The sequence below is a fragment of the Diuraphis noxia genome, unplaced genomic scaffold (assembly GCF_037042655.1).
Source record: "Diuraphis noxia isolate RWA-SAM2 unplaced genomic scaffold, SU_Dnox_SAM2 contig0005, whole genome shotgun sequence".
NCBI lineage: Eukaryota > Metazoa > Arthropoda > Insecta > Hemiptera > Aphididae > Diuraphis > Diuraphis noxia.
This window is the reverse complement of record NW_028301715.1, coordinates 3,023,406-3,045,433: the sequence shown is the minus strand read 5'-3', so window position 1 is coordinate 3,045,433 and position 22,028 is coordinate 3,023,406. Positions and strand designations below refer to the sequence as shown.

Here is a 22,028-nt window from a genome sequence, read left to right as displayed (position 1 = left end):
AAATTGAAGATCCTTGGTGCATTATAGAGGTCAAAAGTAAACATTTTCCAACAGTTTTCAAAAAAATCGAGAAAAACAAAAAAAAAATGACAGAAAAACGGGAATTTTTACGCAAAATCAGTTTTCGACCAAATCGATTTTTTTATATGGTTGTAATTAAAAAAATAATCACTTTAAATACTTGAAATTTTCACCAAATGTTTATGTTAATGTTCTCTATATACAGTTTCATTTTCAAAAATTTTTGACTTTTTTTGAGTTATTTATAGACCACTGAAATTTACACATTTTTTGAGAATTTTTTTTTGAAGTGTCGGTAAAAAAATGTTGGACGACCAAAAAAACTTGAAAATTTAATACAAGGTTCCTTATGCGTTTTTCTTATTGTAGCTAAAAAAAATTAAAAATCGTAAGTCACAATTTTTTTTAATAAGCTTTTATAGTTCAAAATTTTACGAAATCTGTCGAAAACGCGAAAATTTGCAAGTAATTTTGAAGTTGAAAAATCATAAAATTTTTTGCGTTTATAACTAAGGATTAAAAATACAACACTAAGTTCTCCATAAGTTTTCCTTCAAGTAGCTATAGAGAAAACTCGAAGTATCATTATAAAAAAAATTTTAAGTGCGTTTGAATTTTAAATTTTTACGAAATAGCGTAACGATAACGATTTATCCTGAAACGATTTTAAATATTTATTATTATTCAAAAAGTATAAGTCCTAGATACTTGTAAATTTTACCAGTTATTAGGATTGGTATTTTCTTTACATGATTAAATTTTCAAAATATTTTGACTTTTTTTGAGATATTTATAGACGACTGAAATTTTCAATTTGTCTGAAAATTTTTTTTTGAAGTGTCGATAAAATTTTTTTGGCCCTATCAAAATACTTGAAAATTTAATACAAAGTTCCTCATAAGTTATTCTTAAAGTGATTAAAAAATTATATGAATACATAGGCACAATTTTTTTTTTATAAGCGTTTATAGTTCAAATTTTTACGAAATCTGTCGAAAATGTGAAAATTTGCAAGTAATTTTGAAGCTGAAAAATCATAAAATTGTTTGTGTTTATAACTAAAGATTAAGAATACATCACTAAGTTTTCCATAAGTTTTACTTCAAGTAACTATAGAGAAAACTCGAAGCGTCATTATAGGAAAAATTTTAATTGCGTTTGAATTTTAAATTTTTACGAAATAGCGTAACGATAACGATTTATCCTGAAACGAATTTTTAATTATTTGTTATTATTCAAAAAGTATGAGTCCTAGATACTTGAAAATTTTACCAGTTATTAAGATTGGCATTTTATTTACATGATTTATTTTTCAAAATATTTTGACTTTTTTTGAGATATTTATAGACAACTGAAATTTTCAATATTTCTGAAAATTTTTTTGGAAGGGTCGATAAAATTTTTTTGGCCCTATCAAAATACTTGAAAATTGAATACAAAGTTCCTCATAAGTTATTCTTATAGTAATCAAAAAATTATAAAAATACATAGGCACAATTTTTTTTATTAGCATTTGAAGTTCAAATTTTGACTAAATACATAAAAATTACGGCAATGTTCAAATTATCTTAGATAGAAATTCATAAAAGTTTTTCTTTTTAATTCTAAGATTTGAGAATTTAATACAAGGCTCACAATATATTTTTACAATTGCAGTTGAAAAATAAAAGAAATATATTGTCACAAATTTTTTTTATAAGATTTTACAGTTCAAATTTTGACCAAATACATAAAAATTACGGCAATGTTCAAATTATGTTAGATCGAAATTCATAAAAGTTTTTCTTTTTAATTCTAAGATTTAAGAATTTAATGCAAGGCTCATAATATACTTTTGCAATATCAGTTGAAAAATAAAAGAAATATATAGCTACATTTTTTTTTTACATGCATTCAAATTTTAATTTTGACAATATACGTAAAAATCACGAAAATTCGTAAATTATTTTATTCTATAAATTCATAAAAAATTTTCTTTTCATACCTAAGATTTGAAAATTTAATACAAGGCTCCTTTCAAGTTTTTCAATCTTTATCACAAAAAAAATGTCCATCGGAAATTCAAATTAAATTTTTATTAGCATTTGAATTTCAAATATTGACAAAAATTCGTCAAAACCATGAATATTTGCAAATTATTTTGTAGTTCAAAATTCATAATATTGTTTGTATTTATATCTAAGGTTATAAAATTTAACACCAAGTTTTCCACAAGTTTTGCTTCAAATAGCTATAGAGAAAATTTGAAGCGTCATTATAGGAAAAATGTTTTGAGCGTTCAAGTTTTAAATTTTTATGAAATCGCGTAATGATAACGATTTATCCTCAAACCAGGTATTCGTATATATAAGGTATTATGAATTATGATAACTACATGATAACTACATTAATCGATTAACCATGCCTTATGCAAAATGCGTCTTAATTGAAAAATAAAATATTTGTTTCAAAATAGAATATATGACAATATTTAAATATAATATATCCTAGACTGACAAATCATCTCCGTTCAGAATCGTTTTTCGTATACAATGATACCTATCATTGCATTCAAATTTAATCCCATCCATTACAGTAACCTACTGTACAGCAGAACGACATCCACGACTTACCCGCTTTTTTAGTTTAAATATTGGTTTAAAGTTTCCTTGTTTTGAACATCAAGCTGATATATTGACTAATATTTTTTCGTATTATATTACTATGAGAATGAGGCAGTATTCTTACTTGGTGAATCAAAACTCAAAAAAACTAAGTAAAACAAAAAAAAAATTATCTAAATTAGTTAAAACATGATTTGTTGACTAATTTAATTTAAGGTTTGAACTGTATATGTATTGTAATTACAGGGTGATTGATTAAGCGTAAAACACTCATTATCTTAATCAATCACCCTGTATAAGTATTTCATGCAATTTGTATTAAGTAACTATATTAATAAATTTGTAAAATTATTTGTATTATGTAATAAAAAAAGATGTAAATAATATTCATTAAATAATTAAATGTGCATTTTTCTTTTACTACCTATTAATACTTACCTTTCACTTAACACTTTATCAATCCATTTTGTCATAGTAGAATATTTAGAATGGTCAATGGTGCCTATTAATTGTTAATAATATTGCAGATTACAGTCATAAGAAAATGCATGAATGTTTTAAATTAATCGTTCAAAAAAATCATAATATTATTTGTTATTTATGCATAATATTTTAAATTTTAAATAGTCAATCCATTAGTAAACATTTAATTCCCTTGGAGCGCTAGTGCATCTTTGCACATTGAAAGTCAGTTTAGGAGCGCCTTGTCATGTATCGTTGGGTATCCAGTATATTTAATTCGTGGTCCGTGGTATTTATTATAATGAATGATACGATGTGATAACAACTTTGTTTTTGATAATAACAAAATGATAACGACGGTGGTGGTCTAATCGACTGCGTCTATATAAGATAGTACTATCTTAAATCGTGGTATAGACAGACCCATGGCTAAATACACTGGTATGTTCTCAACTTGGGTGAAATATCATGCAGTCGGCGCAGCCAGTATTTATCATGGAATAAAAATCTTTTAGTTATTTATTCCATGTGATATAACGTAGGCCTGTCTACTTTTTGTGATGGACACTAATTGCTACAAATTCTTTAGACTAAACCTGTGTGAAAAATGAATGCCGGAAAAAAAGTCCACTGAAAAGACGTACCCAGAAAAAAACTAATTTGCTAACACTCAATTCACTAATTACGTTTTACATGTTATATTATTCATATCTTATACCACCATCATAATTTATTATAAATTACCAAAATTACACATTACAAATTTAATTATACTCAATTTTCTAGTTACGGTTAATGTTACATTAAAATAAGCGGGTACGTGGGTATCGCTCTGCTGTACATTAGTGGGTGGGGTGGACCTCTGACTAGGGTAGCTTAAATTTGAATGCAATGATATAGGTATCATTGTATACGAAAAACGATTCTGAACAGGCGCGGACTGGTAAAAAAGGGGCATGCTAAATAATTTTAAGGGCAAATAACAAAAATTTTTAGGGCAAATTAAAAACGTTAGGTTATTTATAAAATATTTTCTTTTGTTTTAATAAAATATTGAAAATACGTTAAAAACGTAAATAGGAACTTAATAAATTACTACAAACATTCAAACAAAATTGTACAATATTAGATTATTATGTTCAACAGTTGTATGGTAAAAATAAATTAAAATAAATCGATAGCCTGTTATTAAACAATATTTAAGTATTAAATTTGATTACCTTAAAAATCAATTTAAATGGGTTAGTAAATCATGATAAATTTTTGATACTCACAATACTATGGCCAAGGGCACCCGCAGAAATTTTCACCAGGGGGGGGCAAGGTGTATATTATACATATATTTATACATAGCCATAACTAGGGCTCGGAACTTAATGGACTAAAAAAGTACTAAATATGCATGCACCCATGCACTTAAAAAAGTACAAATATGCTCTAAAAATATGCCCTTATATTTAATTATTTTACACAAAATTTCCATTTGCACAAATATTTTTTTAAATTTGTAAATAAAAAAAAAGCGGGTAAGTCGTGGATGTCGCTCTGCTGTACAGTAGGTTACTGTAATGGATGGGATTAAATTTGAATGCAATGATAGGTATCATTGTATACGAAAAACGATTCTGAACGGAGATGATTTGTCAGTCTAGGATATATTATATTTAAATATTGTCATATATTCTATTTTGAAACAAATATTTTATTTTTCAATTAAGACGCATTTTGCATAAGGCACGGTTAATTAATTAGTGTAGTTATCATAATTCATAATACCTTATATTATCATAGATATACGAATACCTGGTTTGAGGAGAAATCGTTATCATTACGCGATTTCATAAAAATTTAAAACTCAAACGCTCAAAACATTTTTCCTATAATGACACTTCAAATTTTCTCTATAGCTATTTGAAGCAAAACTTATGGAAAACTTGGTGTTAAATTGTATAACCTTAGATATAAATGCAAACAATATTATGAATTTTGAACTACAAAATAATTTGCAAATATTCATGGTTTTGACGAATTTTTGTCAATATTTGAAATTCAAATGCTAATAAAAATTTAATTTGAATTTCCGATGGACATTTTTTTTTGTGATAAAGATTGAAAAACTTGTAAGGAGCCTTGTATTAAATTTTCAAATCTTAGGTATAAAAGGAAATTTTTTTATGAATTTATAGAATAAAATAATTTACGAATTTTCGTGATTTTTACGTATGTTGTCAAAATTAAAATTTGAATGCATGTAAAAAAAAAATGTAGCTATATATTTCTTTTATTTTTCAACTGATATTGCAAAAGTATATTATGAGCCTTGTATTAAATTCTCAAATCTTAGAATTAAAAAGAAAAACTTTTATGAATTTCGATCTAACATAATTTGAACATAACCGTAATTTTTATGTATTTGGTCAAAATTTGAACTGTAAAATCTTATAAAAAAAATTTGTGACAATATATTTCTTTTATTTTTCAACTGCAATTGTAAAAATATATTAAGAGCCTTGTATTAAATTCTCAAATCTTAGAATTAAAAAGAAAAACTTTTATGAATTTCTATCTAAGATAATTTGAACATTGCCGTAATTTTTATGTATTTAGTCAAAATTTGAACTGTAAAATCTTATAAAAAAAATTTGTGACAATATATATCTTTTATTTTTCAACTGCTATTGTAAAAATATGATAGGAGCCTTGTATTAAATTCACAAATCTTAGATTTAAAAAGAAAAACTTTTATGAATTTCTATCTAAGATAATTTGAACATTGCCGTAATTTTTACGTATTTAGTCAAAATTTGAATTTTAAATGCTTATAAAAAAAATTTGTGACTACGCATTTCTTTTATTATTCAACTGCTATTGTAAAAATATGATAGGAGCCTTGTATTAAATTTTCAAATCTTAGATCAAAAAAGAAAAATTTTTATGAATTTCTATCTAAGATAATTTGAACAATGCCGTAATTTTTACGTATTAAGTCAATATTTGAACTTCAAATGCTAATTAAAAAAATTGTGCCTATGTATTCTTATAATTTTTTAATCACTTTAAGAATAACTTATGAGGAACTTTGTATTAAATTTTCAAGTATTTTGATAGGGCCAAAAAAATTTTATCGACACTTCAAAAAAAAATTTTCAGACAAATTGAAAATTTCAGTCGTCTATAAATATCTCAAAAAAAGTCAAAATATTTTGAAAATTTAATCATGTAAAGAAAATACCAATCCTAATAACTGGTAAAATTTTCAAGTATCTAGGACTTATACTTTTTGAATAATAATAAATATTTAAAATCGTTTCAGGATAAATCGTTATCGTTACGCTATTTCGTAAAAATTTAAAATTCAAACGCACTTAAAATTTTTTTTATAATGATACTTCGAGTTTTCTCTATAGCTACTTGAAGGAAAACTTATGGAGAACTTAGTGTTGTATTTTTAATCCTTAGTTATAAACGCAAAAAATTTTATGATTTTTCAACTTCAAAATTACTTGCAAATTTTCGCGTTTTCGACAGATTTCGTAAAATTTTGAACTATAAAAGCTTATTAAAAAAAATTGTGACTTACGATTTTTAATTTTTTTTAGCTACAATAAGAAAAACGCATAAGGAACCTTGTATTAAATTTTCAAGTTTTTTTGGTCGTCCAACATTTTTTTACCGACACTTCAAAAAAAAATTCTCAAAAAAAGTGTAAATTTCAGTGGTCTATAAATAACTCAAAAAAAGTCAAAAATTTTTGAAAATGAAACTGTATATAGAGAACATTAACATAAACATTTGGTGAAAATTTCAAGTATTTAAAGTGATTATTTTTTGAATTACAACCATATAAAAAAATCGATTTGGTCGAAAACTGATTTTGCGTAAAAATTCCCGTTTTTCTGTCATTTTTTTTTTGTTTTTCTCGATTTTTTTGAAAACTGTTGGAAAATGTTTACTTTTGACCTCTATAATGCATCAAGGATCTTCAATTTTACATCGGAAACCACCCCCAAAGTTTGAAATCGAAGCATTATTTCGACTAGTTATGCTGTACACAGACACAAAAAAAAAAAAAAAAAAACACACATCTTTGTAAAATCAATACATTCATCACTTCGTTCAGAATCTAAAACTCATTATATGTATCTTCAAACACATCACAAGAAGTGGCATGTTTTGAAAAACATGTTTCTAGATGTTTGAGTAATAAGTATAAATTTCGATCTGGGTGAGTTAGGTATCCTCTTGTTTTATTATTAAGTAAATCAGCTTCACTACCGACAGTTGATGTATTTAAATGAAAAATGGGAAATCTATTTAAGTTATAAACATGAATTAAGATGTACGTCTATTTTAATTCTTGGTTATAAATAATGTCCAATGATAGTAATTAACATGACGAATTGACGAATATAATTTGTCATGGTTGTTTATTTAATTCCAAATATTTAGAAATTTGGCGGTAAATTATTTTGTAAAAGTTGCTACTAATATGATAACAAGCGCTAGGTGTAGTTTGCAACAGCTGTTTTGGCAAGTCAGTTTGGGTCCAAGAAAAATAGCAGTTCATATAGGTCGTTGGGTATCCAGTATATTTTAATTCGTGCCACGGACTAAGATATTATATCCTACATAGTACATATTTCATAGATGATAATATAACATAATAACATATTATTATATATTGTATAAGTTGTGTAATAAATATTTTATTTTATAATATAGGCACCTATACTTAACTGCTAGTAGAATTTGATGCATATTTTGCATAATATACAGCAATTGCAATTTTCTTAACATTTGTAATCTATATTATAATATATTATTTTAAAATACGAAACCTTAAAAGTTAAAGTACCTATAAGACGGTACTTCTGGCCATAAAAATGGAACTATTTAATATGTTCTTAATAAACTGAAATGGAACATTAATATAAATATAGTATTTTAAAAAATTTAAAAATTTAATAGAGGTGCCTAAACAATACAGTAATCAGAGTGTAAAGTCCTACTATTATGGTAGTAAAAATTATTAATTAATAATTATACTACTATTTGCAAATTAAATGTTTATCTTACCTCAATAGTCAAATAATAATCTCAATTTTTCTCGATTATGGGGAATTAGGTAGTGGCTCGATAGGGTAGGCGTAATATAATTTTTTATATATCATGATCAAAGTAAATTTATTATTGTACTAGTTAACTCTTTAGTTTAAGCACTTTCTAAAAACTTCTAACACTATTAAAACTATTTTTGATTAACCGAGTTTATTTAGTAATCATTGTGTGATCTGTGTCCCAAAAAAAATATATATATATATTGAAGATAACTTGATATGAATTGGTTATTCCACTTTAATACTATTTGTACCTATATGACATACATATATATTTTATGAAACTTTTTTAGTGTTTTGATTAAATCATTTTTTTCAATCAATATTTTTTGTTTTGAATTATCTTTGGTGCGGTTTTTTAAATTATTATTTTTATGAAAATGGAAGACACTACATATTTTAACGGTCTGAAAAATTTCCTAGACAGCTCAAACATAGTGAATAATATTTCTATTCAAGGAGAAACTAGTGATTTGAATGTGTTTACTAAACGTTTGTTTGAATTAGGTTTTGGTTATGTTGTGGCAAAGTCTATAAAATATGAAGGTAATTTATTAAATAGTTATGCGTGCATCCGAATTGCATGCCAAAAAAAAAAAACATAAATTGGGTTGTCCGAATTGCATGCCATCTCTTGAAAGGTTCTGTCCGAATTGCATGCCACCTCATCGAGGGGTTTGTCCGAATTGCATGCCATCAGATTATCAGGTTTATGGATTATTATTTATTATACACTTATTATATTAGGTATAACTTAAACTTTTTTTAAAACTTTTCTAATTTAACTTACTTTTCCACTGAAAGAACGGGCTTTTATTATATTTAGTTTAGTATAATAAATTGAATGTATTTTACATTTGTGCATGGTATATTTTAAATAAATAATTACAATGATGATATAAAATTTGTTAATTGAAATAAAAATTAAATGTGTTAAATCTTTATGAGCCACTGATTATTTATATAATCTCATGTCTGAATATCACCCACGATCTATTCTATTTGCATAAATTCACTGTAGTGTAATTATTAAGTTTGATTCGATTCAAGTAATTCAACATGCGGTGTTGTGTACCAAATTGTAATTCATCAATTGGTAGTACTTTTTGTGTACCAAAAAATGCTATTCATTTGTGGCAAAATGCTCTTGGTATAGAGCTGAAATCTAATTATAGAGTCTGTGAATTACATTTTAAAACTGATGACATAATTAGAACATGGGTGTCGGGACAAAGTCAATTTTCGGTAAGTGAATATTAATCTAATACTTGATAATTTAGATAGGATCAACAATAGTTCAATATTGATCTATGGGTTCACTTTAAGGGTTTTAGTAATTTTAAATATTATTAAATTATCTCTTAGATATGTTACAAAAGACCTAAATTACGAGAAGGAGCCATACCTATTGACCAAAATTTATTTAATAATGCATCTACTTCTAATGTTATGGTATGCATTATTTAGTCTTATTTTACAATAACAATAAAACTGTTTTATTACATTGAAATCATTGAATAAACAGGTAGATGGTACAGACAATTTAGACATGGCATATTATAATACCGAAAATAATGATTTATATAATATGAATAAGAGTATATCATATAGTAACTGTAGTGACAGTATAAACTCATTATCAGCTGATTGTGCTATTGCACCAAAAAAAAGAAAGGTTTGTACCCATGTTTTAAAATAAATGTATATAGGTACCTACTAGGTGTAATATCTTGTTTTTTTAAAAAATATATATTTGAAAAGGCAAATGAAGATGTACAGTTAGATCACTCATATTACAAAATTGTTGGAAATGAGTTTCCTAAAGTTTCATCAGTTGACTGAAATGCCATGTAAAAAAATAGAAACAGAAAATAGGAAAAAAGTAATAGTAAAAGATATAAGCTTTTTATTCTTAAATTATAATTTAGTAAACCAAGCAAGGTGGTATTATTTAACATTACCTATACATATTATATAACTAGAATAAGTGAGTAAATGCTACATTATGATTTACGAGTTTACTAATTACTAATAAATTACTATACGACCGTTCACATTACTACTTCATACGTGCAATATTACGTGCTATAATAATAATAATAATTTATTATTTATTATTATTATTATTAATATTTTAAATAGTACGTTTTGGTTTGCTGAGTTTCCACCTAAATGCCGCTATATGGTGCCAGTCAGTAGTTCCACAGCTGATTTAGAGACTCAGTTAGACGGCATAAAATAATACATTATATCATAGGCCGATGTGTAACCTGTATATCTTAAATCGTGGTTTACACATAACACATTATACAACATTGAGAACAAAACCAATTCGCCTTTTTAGGCTTACCATACCTACGCTTGGGTAACAATTGTAAAAGTCTTATGTCTTGTTATTTGTTCCGTTAAAAGATGGCAAAGCGCCAAATCATGCATTTATTATTTTAATATACATATTATCATATAGGTATGCATCTTGAATTTTGCAAGACAGTCGCATAGGTTAGGTTATCCAAGATATCTTAAATTGTATTGTAAATTAATAATTAGGTATTCAATATCAATTAAATTTTTTTAAATCTGATAACAGTGATAACGTCGCGCAGAAATTATTATATTCTGTGCAGAAATCACATGCGTATATCATGTCCGGGGATATAATTTTTACGCATTATATACCTGGTGTCCTGGTCTCTAGCCACAGCGTTAATTTTTATTATAATTTCACTTACTTTTATAATATAATATAATATAATATAATACAATATATAATATGTATTATTATATATTATATATAATACAACTTTTTCAAACAGATTCAAATTCAGTGCCTTAAAACACACATTTTGGGGGAAAAAAAATTGAAAAACGAGTTTAACGCCTAAACTAGATTTGTTCCCTGAATCGTAACATTCCAAACATCCAAACAAAGTTGATCTTTCGTAATGAAATTAATTAATTATTGCTTTCTGTAGTAGAATTCGACATAAAAATTAAAAATTTTGTGAATATACTATTTAGCGATAGTGGCAATCATGGCGCAATGCTCAGAAAATAATAAATATAGGTTTATCCATTATAAAGTCATTAATAGGCTTATCGCTTTTTCTGTCACTACCTCAAACCGGTCTAAGGAATATGTTATTCGCCGTAATAATATAAAATTAATTCATACAACGCTACCTACCGGCAGCTATCATAATTAAAATTGTAGTCGCCGAAAATCCCTATAGCATGGTCTATCTGTCTATTCTATAATCAATGGCCAATGCTGCTAATTGCTATATATTCCATAGTAAGTTGTGGATTGTGGATGGATACTGGATAAATAAAAATCGTTCATCAATTCAACTATTTCAGCATTTTAAATTAATATTTATTACTCATTAATGAATCTCAAAATGCTATATTTTTATTTTCTATGAGCTAACAGAACATAGGCATTTAAATTTACAGATAATATTAAGTTATATCTATATTTTATAATTGTAAGTTTATGTTACTTCTTGCTAAACAATTAGATTTGTTATTCGTATAAATTATTAACAATCATAATGTTTGTAGGTAGTTAAAGATGCATTGTATTCCCATTTGGCTTCATAAAATACAGGATAAAGATAAAATTCAACAATGGTAATATTTTATTAAAAAATGTCTGTCAAATTAAATTGGTTCCAAATAAAATACTGCTAATATATTTTTTTTTATATATACAAATAGTATTTACAGTATTTGCTTCAGTATTGATGGTTCCCAACTACTTGCAACAGCCGGCCATGATGTTCTTATCTATAGATCTATTGATGGATATCTTTTAAATACTTTAAAAGGTAAAATTATATCCCTTAACTATAGACATTATATAATGAATTTTATTATTTTTCTTTTTAGTGTCAAAATGACCTTATTATTATTTATTTCAATAATTATTATACAAGTTTTAAAATTTAAAATTATCTATTGATTTAGTTATACTATAATACTATTATGTATTACTTAGCATAGAACATATATTTCAACTTTTAGGACACAAAGAAAATGTTATCTGTTTGACAAATGCTAAAAATGGCAAATTATTTGCTTCTGGCTCAGCAGATAAATCAGTTATTCTCTGGTCATCTAAATTTGAACCAGTTGGAAAATATAAGTAATCATTGTAATTTGATTTTATTTGTTTTTACTTTTTTCTGAATTTTAGATTTTTTTTTCAGTCACAATGACACTGTCCAGTGCATGGATTTTAATTCAATTACTCATCACTTAGCAAGTTGCAGTTCTATGGAATTTAGTTTATACTCTATAGAACAAAAATCTGTTCGAAAGTATAAAATTTTGTTTAAAATAAATACATGTGCCTGGTCAACAGATGGTCAGTCATTAGCCCTTGGGTGTGATAATGGAAGTATTTCCTTACGTAATCAAAGCGGAGAAGAAGTTGCAAATGTTGAGCTATCTGATGGACAATCAATTTGGGCAATCACTTGGTTATCATCTAGGTACTTGTCGAATGAATAGTTTAACATTATATTTGTATTTATTATACTTATTTGCATGTTGTAACATGTAGATATAATGAAGATGAAATATTATGTACTACTGATTGGGGACAAAAATTATCATTTTTTAACAAAACTGGCTCTGAAGTAATTAATTAAATAATACTCACACTTAACACTTGATAACATAACTAAAAGTATACAAAATATTATTGTAGGTTCTAAAGAATAAAAACATACATTTGGAAGCTTTAATAATTAAAACTCTAAGTAATGATTCCTATTTATTAATTGGTGGTTGTAAAGGAAAATGCTCCATATTTTCTATTGATGGAATAAAGTTGTGTGAATTTGAAGACAAGCACAGTTGGATATGGGCCTCTTCTGTACATCCACTTTCAAAATTTGTAGTAAGTTTCATTGATCAATCAATTGATTTTTATTAATTTTTATTTAAAATTAGTGGTATAAACAATATATAATACATCTGTAAGGTATAAAGTATAATGCAATTATTCTTAACCCTATTTTTTGTTTCATTATTTCTTCAAACTTATTATTTTCAGTCAATAGAACCGTTAAGATTGTGAAGTGAACTATTGATTATTAAACTAAATTTTCCCTTAAATCACTGAGTCATCAACATATAAAAATATCAGATTATCTTTTTCATTATTATTTTCATAGTATTTCATATTTTACCTATCTGTGATGTATTTCTTTTTTACAACTCCATAAATTGAAATTATTATTTTAACAATTTTTACAGAATTGTTGAGTATATGATTTCAATTTAGATAACAATACAAATTTTGTTTGATGTATAAGTGTCATAATATGATTCATTAACTTATAATTAAGTATATTATGTGTCTTTTACTCATTAGTTATTTCTGTTTCGTGTGTTTTGGCTATACTACTTATACTTAATATTTAAATACAATAATTGAAGAAAAGATTTCTTATGTCTAATCTATAAAATTATACATTTGTATTTTGCTATTAATATTTATAACTATAATTTAAAAATGTATACAATTTCCAAATTATTATTTTATTTTGTGCTGTTTCTAAAATGTAGTTGTTTTGTTGTCACTTAAATATAAGTTATAACTATCCATATTAATAGGCGTTAGGTTGTCAAGATGGAACATTAGCATATTACAAAATCGAGTTCAGTATAATACATGGACTTTATCAAGAAAAATATGCATTCAGGTACTAAAGTTACAGATTTTTGTAACTGCACGGTTTCACAATGTATATTTATAAGGTTATGGTGCACAAAGTCTTAAATTCATTATCATATCTTGATGTGATTGAAGTCACCTATTTTTCAAAATAAATGGCACTTTTAATAATGTTGTTTGTTTATGGATTTTCACTGACTAACAATGCTTTTACTTAGTTAAAACCCAAACATTTTGTCAATATCAATTAATAATTGTCATTATTATTTATTAGAAAAAATATGACAGATGTTGTTGTCCAAGATTTAGTTACTAACCAAAAAGTGCAAATTAAATGCAGAGATTTGATTAAAAAAATTGCAATTTTTAAGGATAGATTGGCTGTAAGTTAAAGTTTATTATACTTAAAACATATTGTGTATGTATTCTTCCAATCTCAATCAACTTTATTCAGGTTCAATTACCATCAAAAATCATAGTATATGAATCATCTTTAATTCAAACATCTGAAATGCACTACAGAATCAAAGAAAAGTTGGCTAAACATGCAGCTTGTAATCTACTAGTAGTTTGTTCAAATAATTTAGTTTTGTGTCAAGTAAGGAGATTTAAATATTTTTAGAATAATATAATACTAATTTGTTATTGATTTAAATTTTTAGGAAACAAGACTTCAATGTTTATCACTAGCTGGTGTATATGAACGTGAATGGACTATGAGTTCTATTGTGAAATATTTAAAAGTTATTGGAGGTTCTCCAGGCAAAGAACAGATTTTAGTTGGATTACACAACGGACAAGTATTTTTTGAATTTTAGTGTTTTTTAAATTTTATTTATCCACAAAACTATTATATATTTAGGTTTTGATGTTACGTGTAAATAGTTTAGTTGTGCAGCAATTATTTAATGTTACTAAAAGTATCCGTTGTTTCGACGTTAATATATCAATGGATAAAGCAGCTATTGTTGACGATGAAAACAATTGTTCATTTTTTGATATGAAATCAAAAAAGCTTCTTTTTCAAGTAAATACTTGTGTATAGTACTACTTATTATTACTTATGTATAATTTTCTAACTTAAAATGACATATTATATGATTTAGGAGTCTGATATTACAAGTGTAGTTTGGAATTCAAAATTTTCTGACATGGCATGTTTTTCTGGTAAACATATATTTAATATCAAAATAAATGGATTTCCAGCTCATCAACAACGTATCATAGTAATAAATTAATTCAATTAGTATCAACCATATTAATGTAATCTAATAAAATTCTATACATATTATAGGGACATGTAATTGGCATGTGGGGTTCTAAAATATTCTCTCTAAATGATTCTATAGTATCAGTTATTGAAGTTGCATTATCAGTTCCACTATATCAATATTTAGAAAATAAATATTTTAGGTGTGTAAAAATTGTTTTTGAGTAAAAATAATAATTCATTAATTATTAACTTGTATTTATATTTCAGCAAAGCTTATCAAATTGCTTGTCTTAATGTCACTGATACTGATTGGAAAATATTAGCTCGAGAAGCCTTAGAACATTTTGATCTCTTAATTGCCAAGAAAGCTTTTGCGAAAATTAATGAATTAAAATACTTGGAATTAATTACGCTTTATGAAGTAAACAATTTTGACTCATTTTTTTTATACATATATATACATGATGATTCAATAAGCATACTCATCCTTTTTTTCAATAATGAACTATTTGTATTTTTTTTTTTGTGATTTGGGCAACATGGCAAATATGCATTCAGCAGATCCAATCATGTTTTTTCAGCTTAACTATTGAAGTGAATTTGATCTATTATCTAACATAACTTTAAGAACATTAACTTTTTTTTATATTAATTGTTATTTTTATTCAAATGTTTGTGTAACGAGTATGTAAAATATTACTATTTCAAAATACTAAATTTTGAAATTTATGTAAAAGAAAAACTAAAGATAAATTACAAAAATAGATATTTGATATTAGCTCAATTCACTACACAAAATTTGTTTAGTTTTTCTGAATACAAATTGTCCATGTTGTGTTTCAAACAGAGAGAAAAAAAATAGTGTTGTGATATCTTAAAAGCAAATTGAGATAAATGGATATAGAATATTAAGATACGTAGGACGGTGCAATACGATTGCATTAGTTATGTTATGAACATTATCATTTGTTTTTTTAATTTATATCTAAAAGAATTTTTATGTAGAATCCCTCAAAAAAATCAAAATATTTCAATTAATATTAAATTGTTTATTTAAATATTTAAACATTAATCTATTGGGTGTATTTTAATTTAAAAAAATTTTATATTTAAATGGCCATGTTAATTTTTTGTAGATAACTTCTTAAGACTATAATATATTGATAATACAGGATGATTCATGGAGCGTACAACACTCATTATTTCCAAAAGTGTAAATGTTTTTGAAAATATAATTTTATATAGCTTCAAGTCATTTACAAAACCATGTTTTTATTAAAAAATTATATTTTTAACATTTTTTTATCCCTATAATTTTTTAAGTTTTCACTTTTTTAAATGACAACATGTAGTTTTAATTTGATATTCCAAAACAGAATATTTTTCTAAGAATTTCGATACATAAAAATTGAATTATGGCAAGTAGTTTATGAGTTATAAATATTTAAAGTTTAGATGAGTGGAGTAATGGACAAATATGTCGCGGGGTAACCCCGTACCATTCTACTTCGCTCATCTAAACTTTAAATACCTATATCTCGTAAACTACTCGCCCTAAATTCAATTTTTATATATCAAATTACTTAGAAAAATATTCTGTTTTGGAATATCAAATTAAAACTACATGTTGTCATTGAAAAAAGTAAAATACTTAAAAAAATTATAGGGATAAATAAATGTTAAAAATATAATTTTTTAATAAAAACGTCGTTTTGTAAACAACTTGAAGCCATGTTAAATTATAGTATCAAAAACATTTACACTTTTTGAAATAATGAGTGTTTTACGCTTCATAAATTACCCCGTATAGTATATAAATTATAAACAGCTATATTTGAATTTTAAATGTTTAAAAGGAAAAAGGATTACACAATGAAAAAGACAAACACTGCCTACTAGCTGATGTACTTGCCTATGAAGGAAAGTTCAAAGAAGCTGCAAGAATTTATCAAAAATGGGGTTTTGAACATAAAGCTTTTACCATGTATACTGATTTGAGAATGTTTGATTTGGCACAAGTACTTTATATTTATTTGTAAAACTATTGATTTCTGATCCAAAATAAATTTATTAACTGGTTCTTAGGAATTTATTGGATCAAATACGGCTGGTGAAAATAAAGAATTACTTATTAAACGTGCTGAATGGGCTATGAGTATTGATGAACATAAAGTTGCAGCAGAATTATATATTTCAGCCGAAGAATTTGACCGTTCTATTGATATTATGGTTCATAATTGTTGGACACACATGTAATTCTATAGATAATAGAACCATTACAATTTACCATTTACTTCTTTGTTGTATGCTTATTTCTAGGCTGTTAGAACTTGGACGTCACGCTGACAAAGCTGAAGAAGAAGTTCTAAGTAGAATTGGTGATGAGTTACGTAAACTAGGTGATACAGAAAGTGCTGTTGAAATATATGCTAAATTGGGCAAAGATATGGGACCTGAAATAGTATCTTTGCATGTAGAAGCTCATAATTGGGATCAAGCCTTTGCCCTAGTTGAAAAAAATCCAAGTTTTGCTCCTCTAGTTTATTTACCGTATGCTGAATGGCTAGCAGAAAATGATAAATTTGTTGAAGCACAAAAAGGTATTAAATTTATAATCTTATTATTTTCATTGTTTTACTGCTATTGAAAATTATTTTCTTTTCTTTTTTTAGCTTTTCTTAAAGGTGGCCGACCAGAACGAGCATTCCAAGTATTACAAATGTTAACTGAAAACGCTGTTGACGAACAGCGTTTTCAAGATGCTGGTCATTATTATTGGTTATTAAGTAGACAATATTTGAATATTGCTTCAAATAGGTAAATACCTTATAACCTTGGTTAGATATAAAATCCTTAAATAATACATACAACAAAAAGTAATTTATTATTTATTTCAGTGATGTAAACTCTATCAAAATAATAGACCAATACAATTTATATGACAAGTATGCTTCAATATATTATGCATACAATGCTATTCACCGTTACATGGTTTGTATAAATCATGATCATACATCTTGTTTGCTTTTCTTTTATATACTCAATGTAATATTTTCTGCACCTTGTTATTTTAAGGAGGATCCTTTTATGTCTTATCAACCAGAAACTTTATTCAATATTTCACGATTTCTCATGAATGAGACAAATAATATACATCTAAAAGGAGTTTCAAAATTGTAAGTTATTTAATTATATTAAAACAATTTTAGCTTATATCAAGTTATATATGTCTTAAGTAGTTTACTTTTGATATTCAAATGCCCATGTAATAATTTAAAAGTTATGGCATAAAAGGAAAATTCAACTTACAATAACAAAATAATTTTTGAACTAAAAATATTTTAATGTAACATTGTATGTTATAGTGCAATATTATACACATTATCAAAACAAGCACTTACTATGAGAGCATTCAAGTTAGCCAGACAAATTTTAACAAATTTACAACAGCTGAGAATCCCTTCTGAATATCAAGTAATATTATTTACTTACTTTCAAAATACAATATATAACATACAATTGTTTATTATTATATACATCAAGGATTTTGTTGACCTTGCTTCATTGAGTATTCGTGCTAAGCCATTTCATGACAATGAAGATCTTTTATCAATGTGTTATCGCTGTTTGACTTATAATTCTCCAATGGTTCAAACATGTATCACATGCAATCATAAGTTTATATATTCCCACATAAAATTCGGTTTGTATTATTGTATGAATAATATATTATATATCCAACTTAAAAGACATATTATGAAATTAACTATTTTAATTCATAGAAGATGAATTTTTAATAAAAGCATTTTTAAAAAACCCAAAATGATTATTAATGTTATTTAGAATAATTATTAGCTATAATATAGCATTAGTAGTCTGAAACTACAATAAATAGTTATCATGAGTTCTAAACAAAAATAATTTAACACATATTTGTTATTTAAATCTATCAGAAATTTTACCATTGATTGAATTCCAATTGGAAGAAAATATATCAGATACTGAGGCATTGAAATTAATACAAAATGCTTATGAAGAGAGTAAACCCATTGAGTCTGAAAATAAATCTCAGAAAATGAATACGCTAATTTTAAATGAAGAAATTCATGATGAAACAGTCGACCCATTTACATACAAACTTTTGAATTTTGAGGTGAAACTTTCAATTGCTTTTTTATTTCATAATTTTATAATTAAGTCATGTTTAACATGAGTAAATCACTACTTGATTTCTAAGAAAAAATTTATAATTATGCTTTTATAATTGTTATTTTTTACTTAGAATAAAGAAAATACTTATCAACCCATAAAAGTTAACAATACTATATTACAATCCATGAACACTACTAGTATAATAGTTTGTAAATGGCCCAAACCATTGAAGTTTAAATACTACAGAAATGTATTACCTGGATTTTTAGTGACTAACTGTCATAGTTGTTTTAAGGTACCTATATTATTTAATTTTTTGCACATATTAAAATTTGTTTAGTGATAATAATAATTCTTGTTTCAGATGTTCCATGCAGATGAATATGAAGTTGAAGTTTTAAGATTAGGACATTGTCCATTTTGTAGAACAAAGACAGGATAATAATAAAATATGGACATGAATAAAACTGTTTGTTTTAAGACAAAAAAATATATATTTGAAAAATATTAAGCATCAGGTTTCTTGCTTTTACCCAACTTCTTAAGGGTCAATGTAGCTCGTTTTTGTGATTCCAAAATGGCACTAGCTCTCCTCAGAGAAGCCTAAAATATCAATCATAAATTAATTTAATTTATAGTTAATTATTTATTTTATTTTAAATTACAGTACCTGGATAAGGTCTTTTCTGTAGTTGTTTCCAAGCAAATATTTACGCAACTTGAACAATGACCTTCTTGGACCACTAGTAAAGTTTACTTTCACAAGAGACTTTCCTGGTTTATTCTAAAAAATATGAAGGAACTAGTCACATATTTTGAAAGTGGAGTACAGATTCCAGATATCTGGATTATTACGATAAAGTTTGGGTTTAATTAAATTTTATACATACAATTAGGTACACATCCTAATTATTTTATCTAATAGTAGGATTAATATTTAATATAAATTTATTGATGAATTGTGTACTACTCAAAAACCTTAACTCATACTATATTAATACAGACAACAATAAAGCAATTAATAATGTCTATTAATAGTAATATTGAAATAAGTTGAAGAGCATACCAAAAGCTTTACTAAAAATGTCATTGAAAATAATATTAATTGGTAGTGCAGCTATTCACTAGAAAAATAATCACAGTTGTTGGGGCATTGAATATTGGAATCCAATTTAACCAAAATTCTTTATTAATCAGTTAGGCTTTACCGTAATATTGAAATAAATTCATAAAAATTAAATATTTATCACAAATTAATAAGTGGATGTCATTAATCAAGCATTGTAGATTATTTATTTATTATACCTAACAGGTAAATGACAATTAATGAAACTACTTTATACAAATTTTCATGGTTAAATAACTATCAATGTTTAACCAAAGTTATCTAGCATAGGCAACTTAGAGTACATCATAACTATTAAGAAACATCATTAGTTACCATTTTATAATGGCTTAATATGATACTACTATACTACCATTATACCAATAATTTATCAGATTTCAAAATATTATGTTAACTTCAAATTATATCAGAGTTGGTGAAGCATTATTCATCACTTAAATTATTGGTATTATGTAGTTTTAAAAGTTTATTTCATAAAAAATCTTAATCTACTTAAAGAATGAATAAATCTAACAGAAATTGTGTTCAATATACATGTTAAAATTAAAATTGTATATTATTTAATATCATAATACTGAATCAGAAATTGTTAGTAACTATGGAACTGATTAGTATGTATACTTTGTACCACAAGAGAATGCATACATCTAGCAAACCCATACTGCAATACATGACCAACAAGCTCTGAAAGCATATAACTTGTTTTGTTGAGGGGGAAGCTTATGGGCTTGATAAACGAGTTTTAGTCAGCTGCTTTATGAGTTCTTTCTAGTACGGAATATAGACATATCATCACGTTAAGTAGATAAATTAATAATAAAATGTTGTAGAAGCCATATTAGATGTTGACACACCAATCAACAATTTCCTACCAATTTGTAGTACTTATTTATTTACGAAATTGGGTTAAATAATATGCAGCATATAGAATTGCCAATTTTAGTTTATAAATAATGGTCTACAATCATTAGAATCAATGCTTATAATTTATACTCACTGCCAACTTGCGCTTTTTAGTAATGACTGTGAAACCCTTGTTATTAGGAGCAGATTCCACACCAATGCTGTTATCGTGTACAAGACCATTGTAGCGTTTTGATGCCAAATTGGTTAAATTCATTGGTTCCTGGCAAATATATTACAATTTAAGCCATGTATTAGAAGATAAAAATATATTAGTTTTATTTATTTGGAACATAGAAGATTACAATTTAACATACTTTACTGAATGGTTTCTTAATGTTAGTTTTCTTTGACAAAAACGCATTATTGTTCCTGATTATCATCCAGCTTAGATCGGCCGACATAGTGAACGAATCTAAAGTGAACAAAAAACATTAATTCATTATGTTAATAGGCAAACAACGCGACACATGGTTCAATTGAAAAGAGTTCATAATATCACGTTAAAACAAATAGACCAAAAGAATACATGTGAACACACTATATTTCAATACTTAACCATCAACAAAAATTGTATTTACTTACATATTGTCCAAAATTTAGGAAAATTACTAAAAAAGACGTATGAATCTCCCAAATAAGATTAAATAAAATTTTGACAAATGTCAACCCGACTCAAAAGTCAAAAGTAACCTCAAAGTAATTAATAATTATCAAGCAATGTACAATGTTCCCAATTCCTTCC

General features: G+C 25.7%; 2 protein-coding genes across 3 annotated transcripts; one reads left to right on the top strand and one right to left on the bottom strand.

Moving 5' to 3' along the window:
• The first annotated feature begins 11,422 nt into the window (after positions 1–11,422).
• On the top strand, positions 11,423–19,765 carry LOC107168126 (intraflagellar transport protein Oseg1). Of its 2 annotated transcripts, XM_015517431.2 has the most exons (26): positions 11,423–11,691; positions 11,768–11,836; positions 11,924–12,033; positions 12,230–12,350; positions 12,415–12,699; positions 12,771–12,846; positions 12,918–13,109; positions 13,829–13,917; positions 14,164–14,272; positions 14,344–14,487; positions 14,552–14,689; positions 14,752–14,916; positions 14,996–15,115; positions 15,184–15,302; positions 15,370–15,523; positions 16,959–17,120; positions 17,188–17,354; positions 17,422–17,702; positions 17,775–17,919; positions 18,000–18,093; positions 18,178–18,278; positions 18,468–18,576; positions 18,646–18,805; positions 19,056–19,255; positions 19,385–19,549; positions 19,619–19,765. In XM_015517431.2, the coding sequence occupies exons 2-26, from the start codon at positions 11,778–11,780 to the stop codon at positions 19,694–19,696; spliced, it is 3,543 nt and encodes a 1,180-aa protein (XP_015372917.2). In that variant the 5' UTR covers positions 11,423–11,691; positions 11,768–11,777; the 3' UTR covers positions 19,697–19,765. The 2 variants fall into 2 exon arrangements, with proteins under 2 accessions (XP_015372917.2, XP_089084786.1); XM_089228660.1 differs by lacking the exon at positions 12,230–12,350 and having other exon boundaries at positions 12,402–12,699.
• Positions 19,725–22,028, bottom strand: LOC107168127 (ribosomal protein L28). Its single transcript, XM_015517432.2, has 5 exons — positions 21,869–22,028; positions 21,601–21,698; positions 21,378–21,506; positions 19,925–20,038; positions 19,725–19,857 (listed from the first exon to the last, which is right to left on the bottom strand). Exons 2-5 carry the CDS (start codon positions 21,685–21,687, stop codon positions 19,762–19,764), a joined length of 426 nt encoding a protein of 141 aa, XP_015372918.1. The 5' UTR covers positions 21,688–21,698; positions 21,869–22,028; the 3' UTR covers positions 19,725–19,761.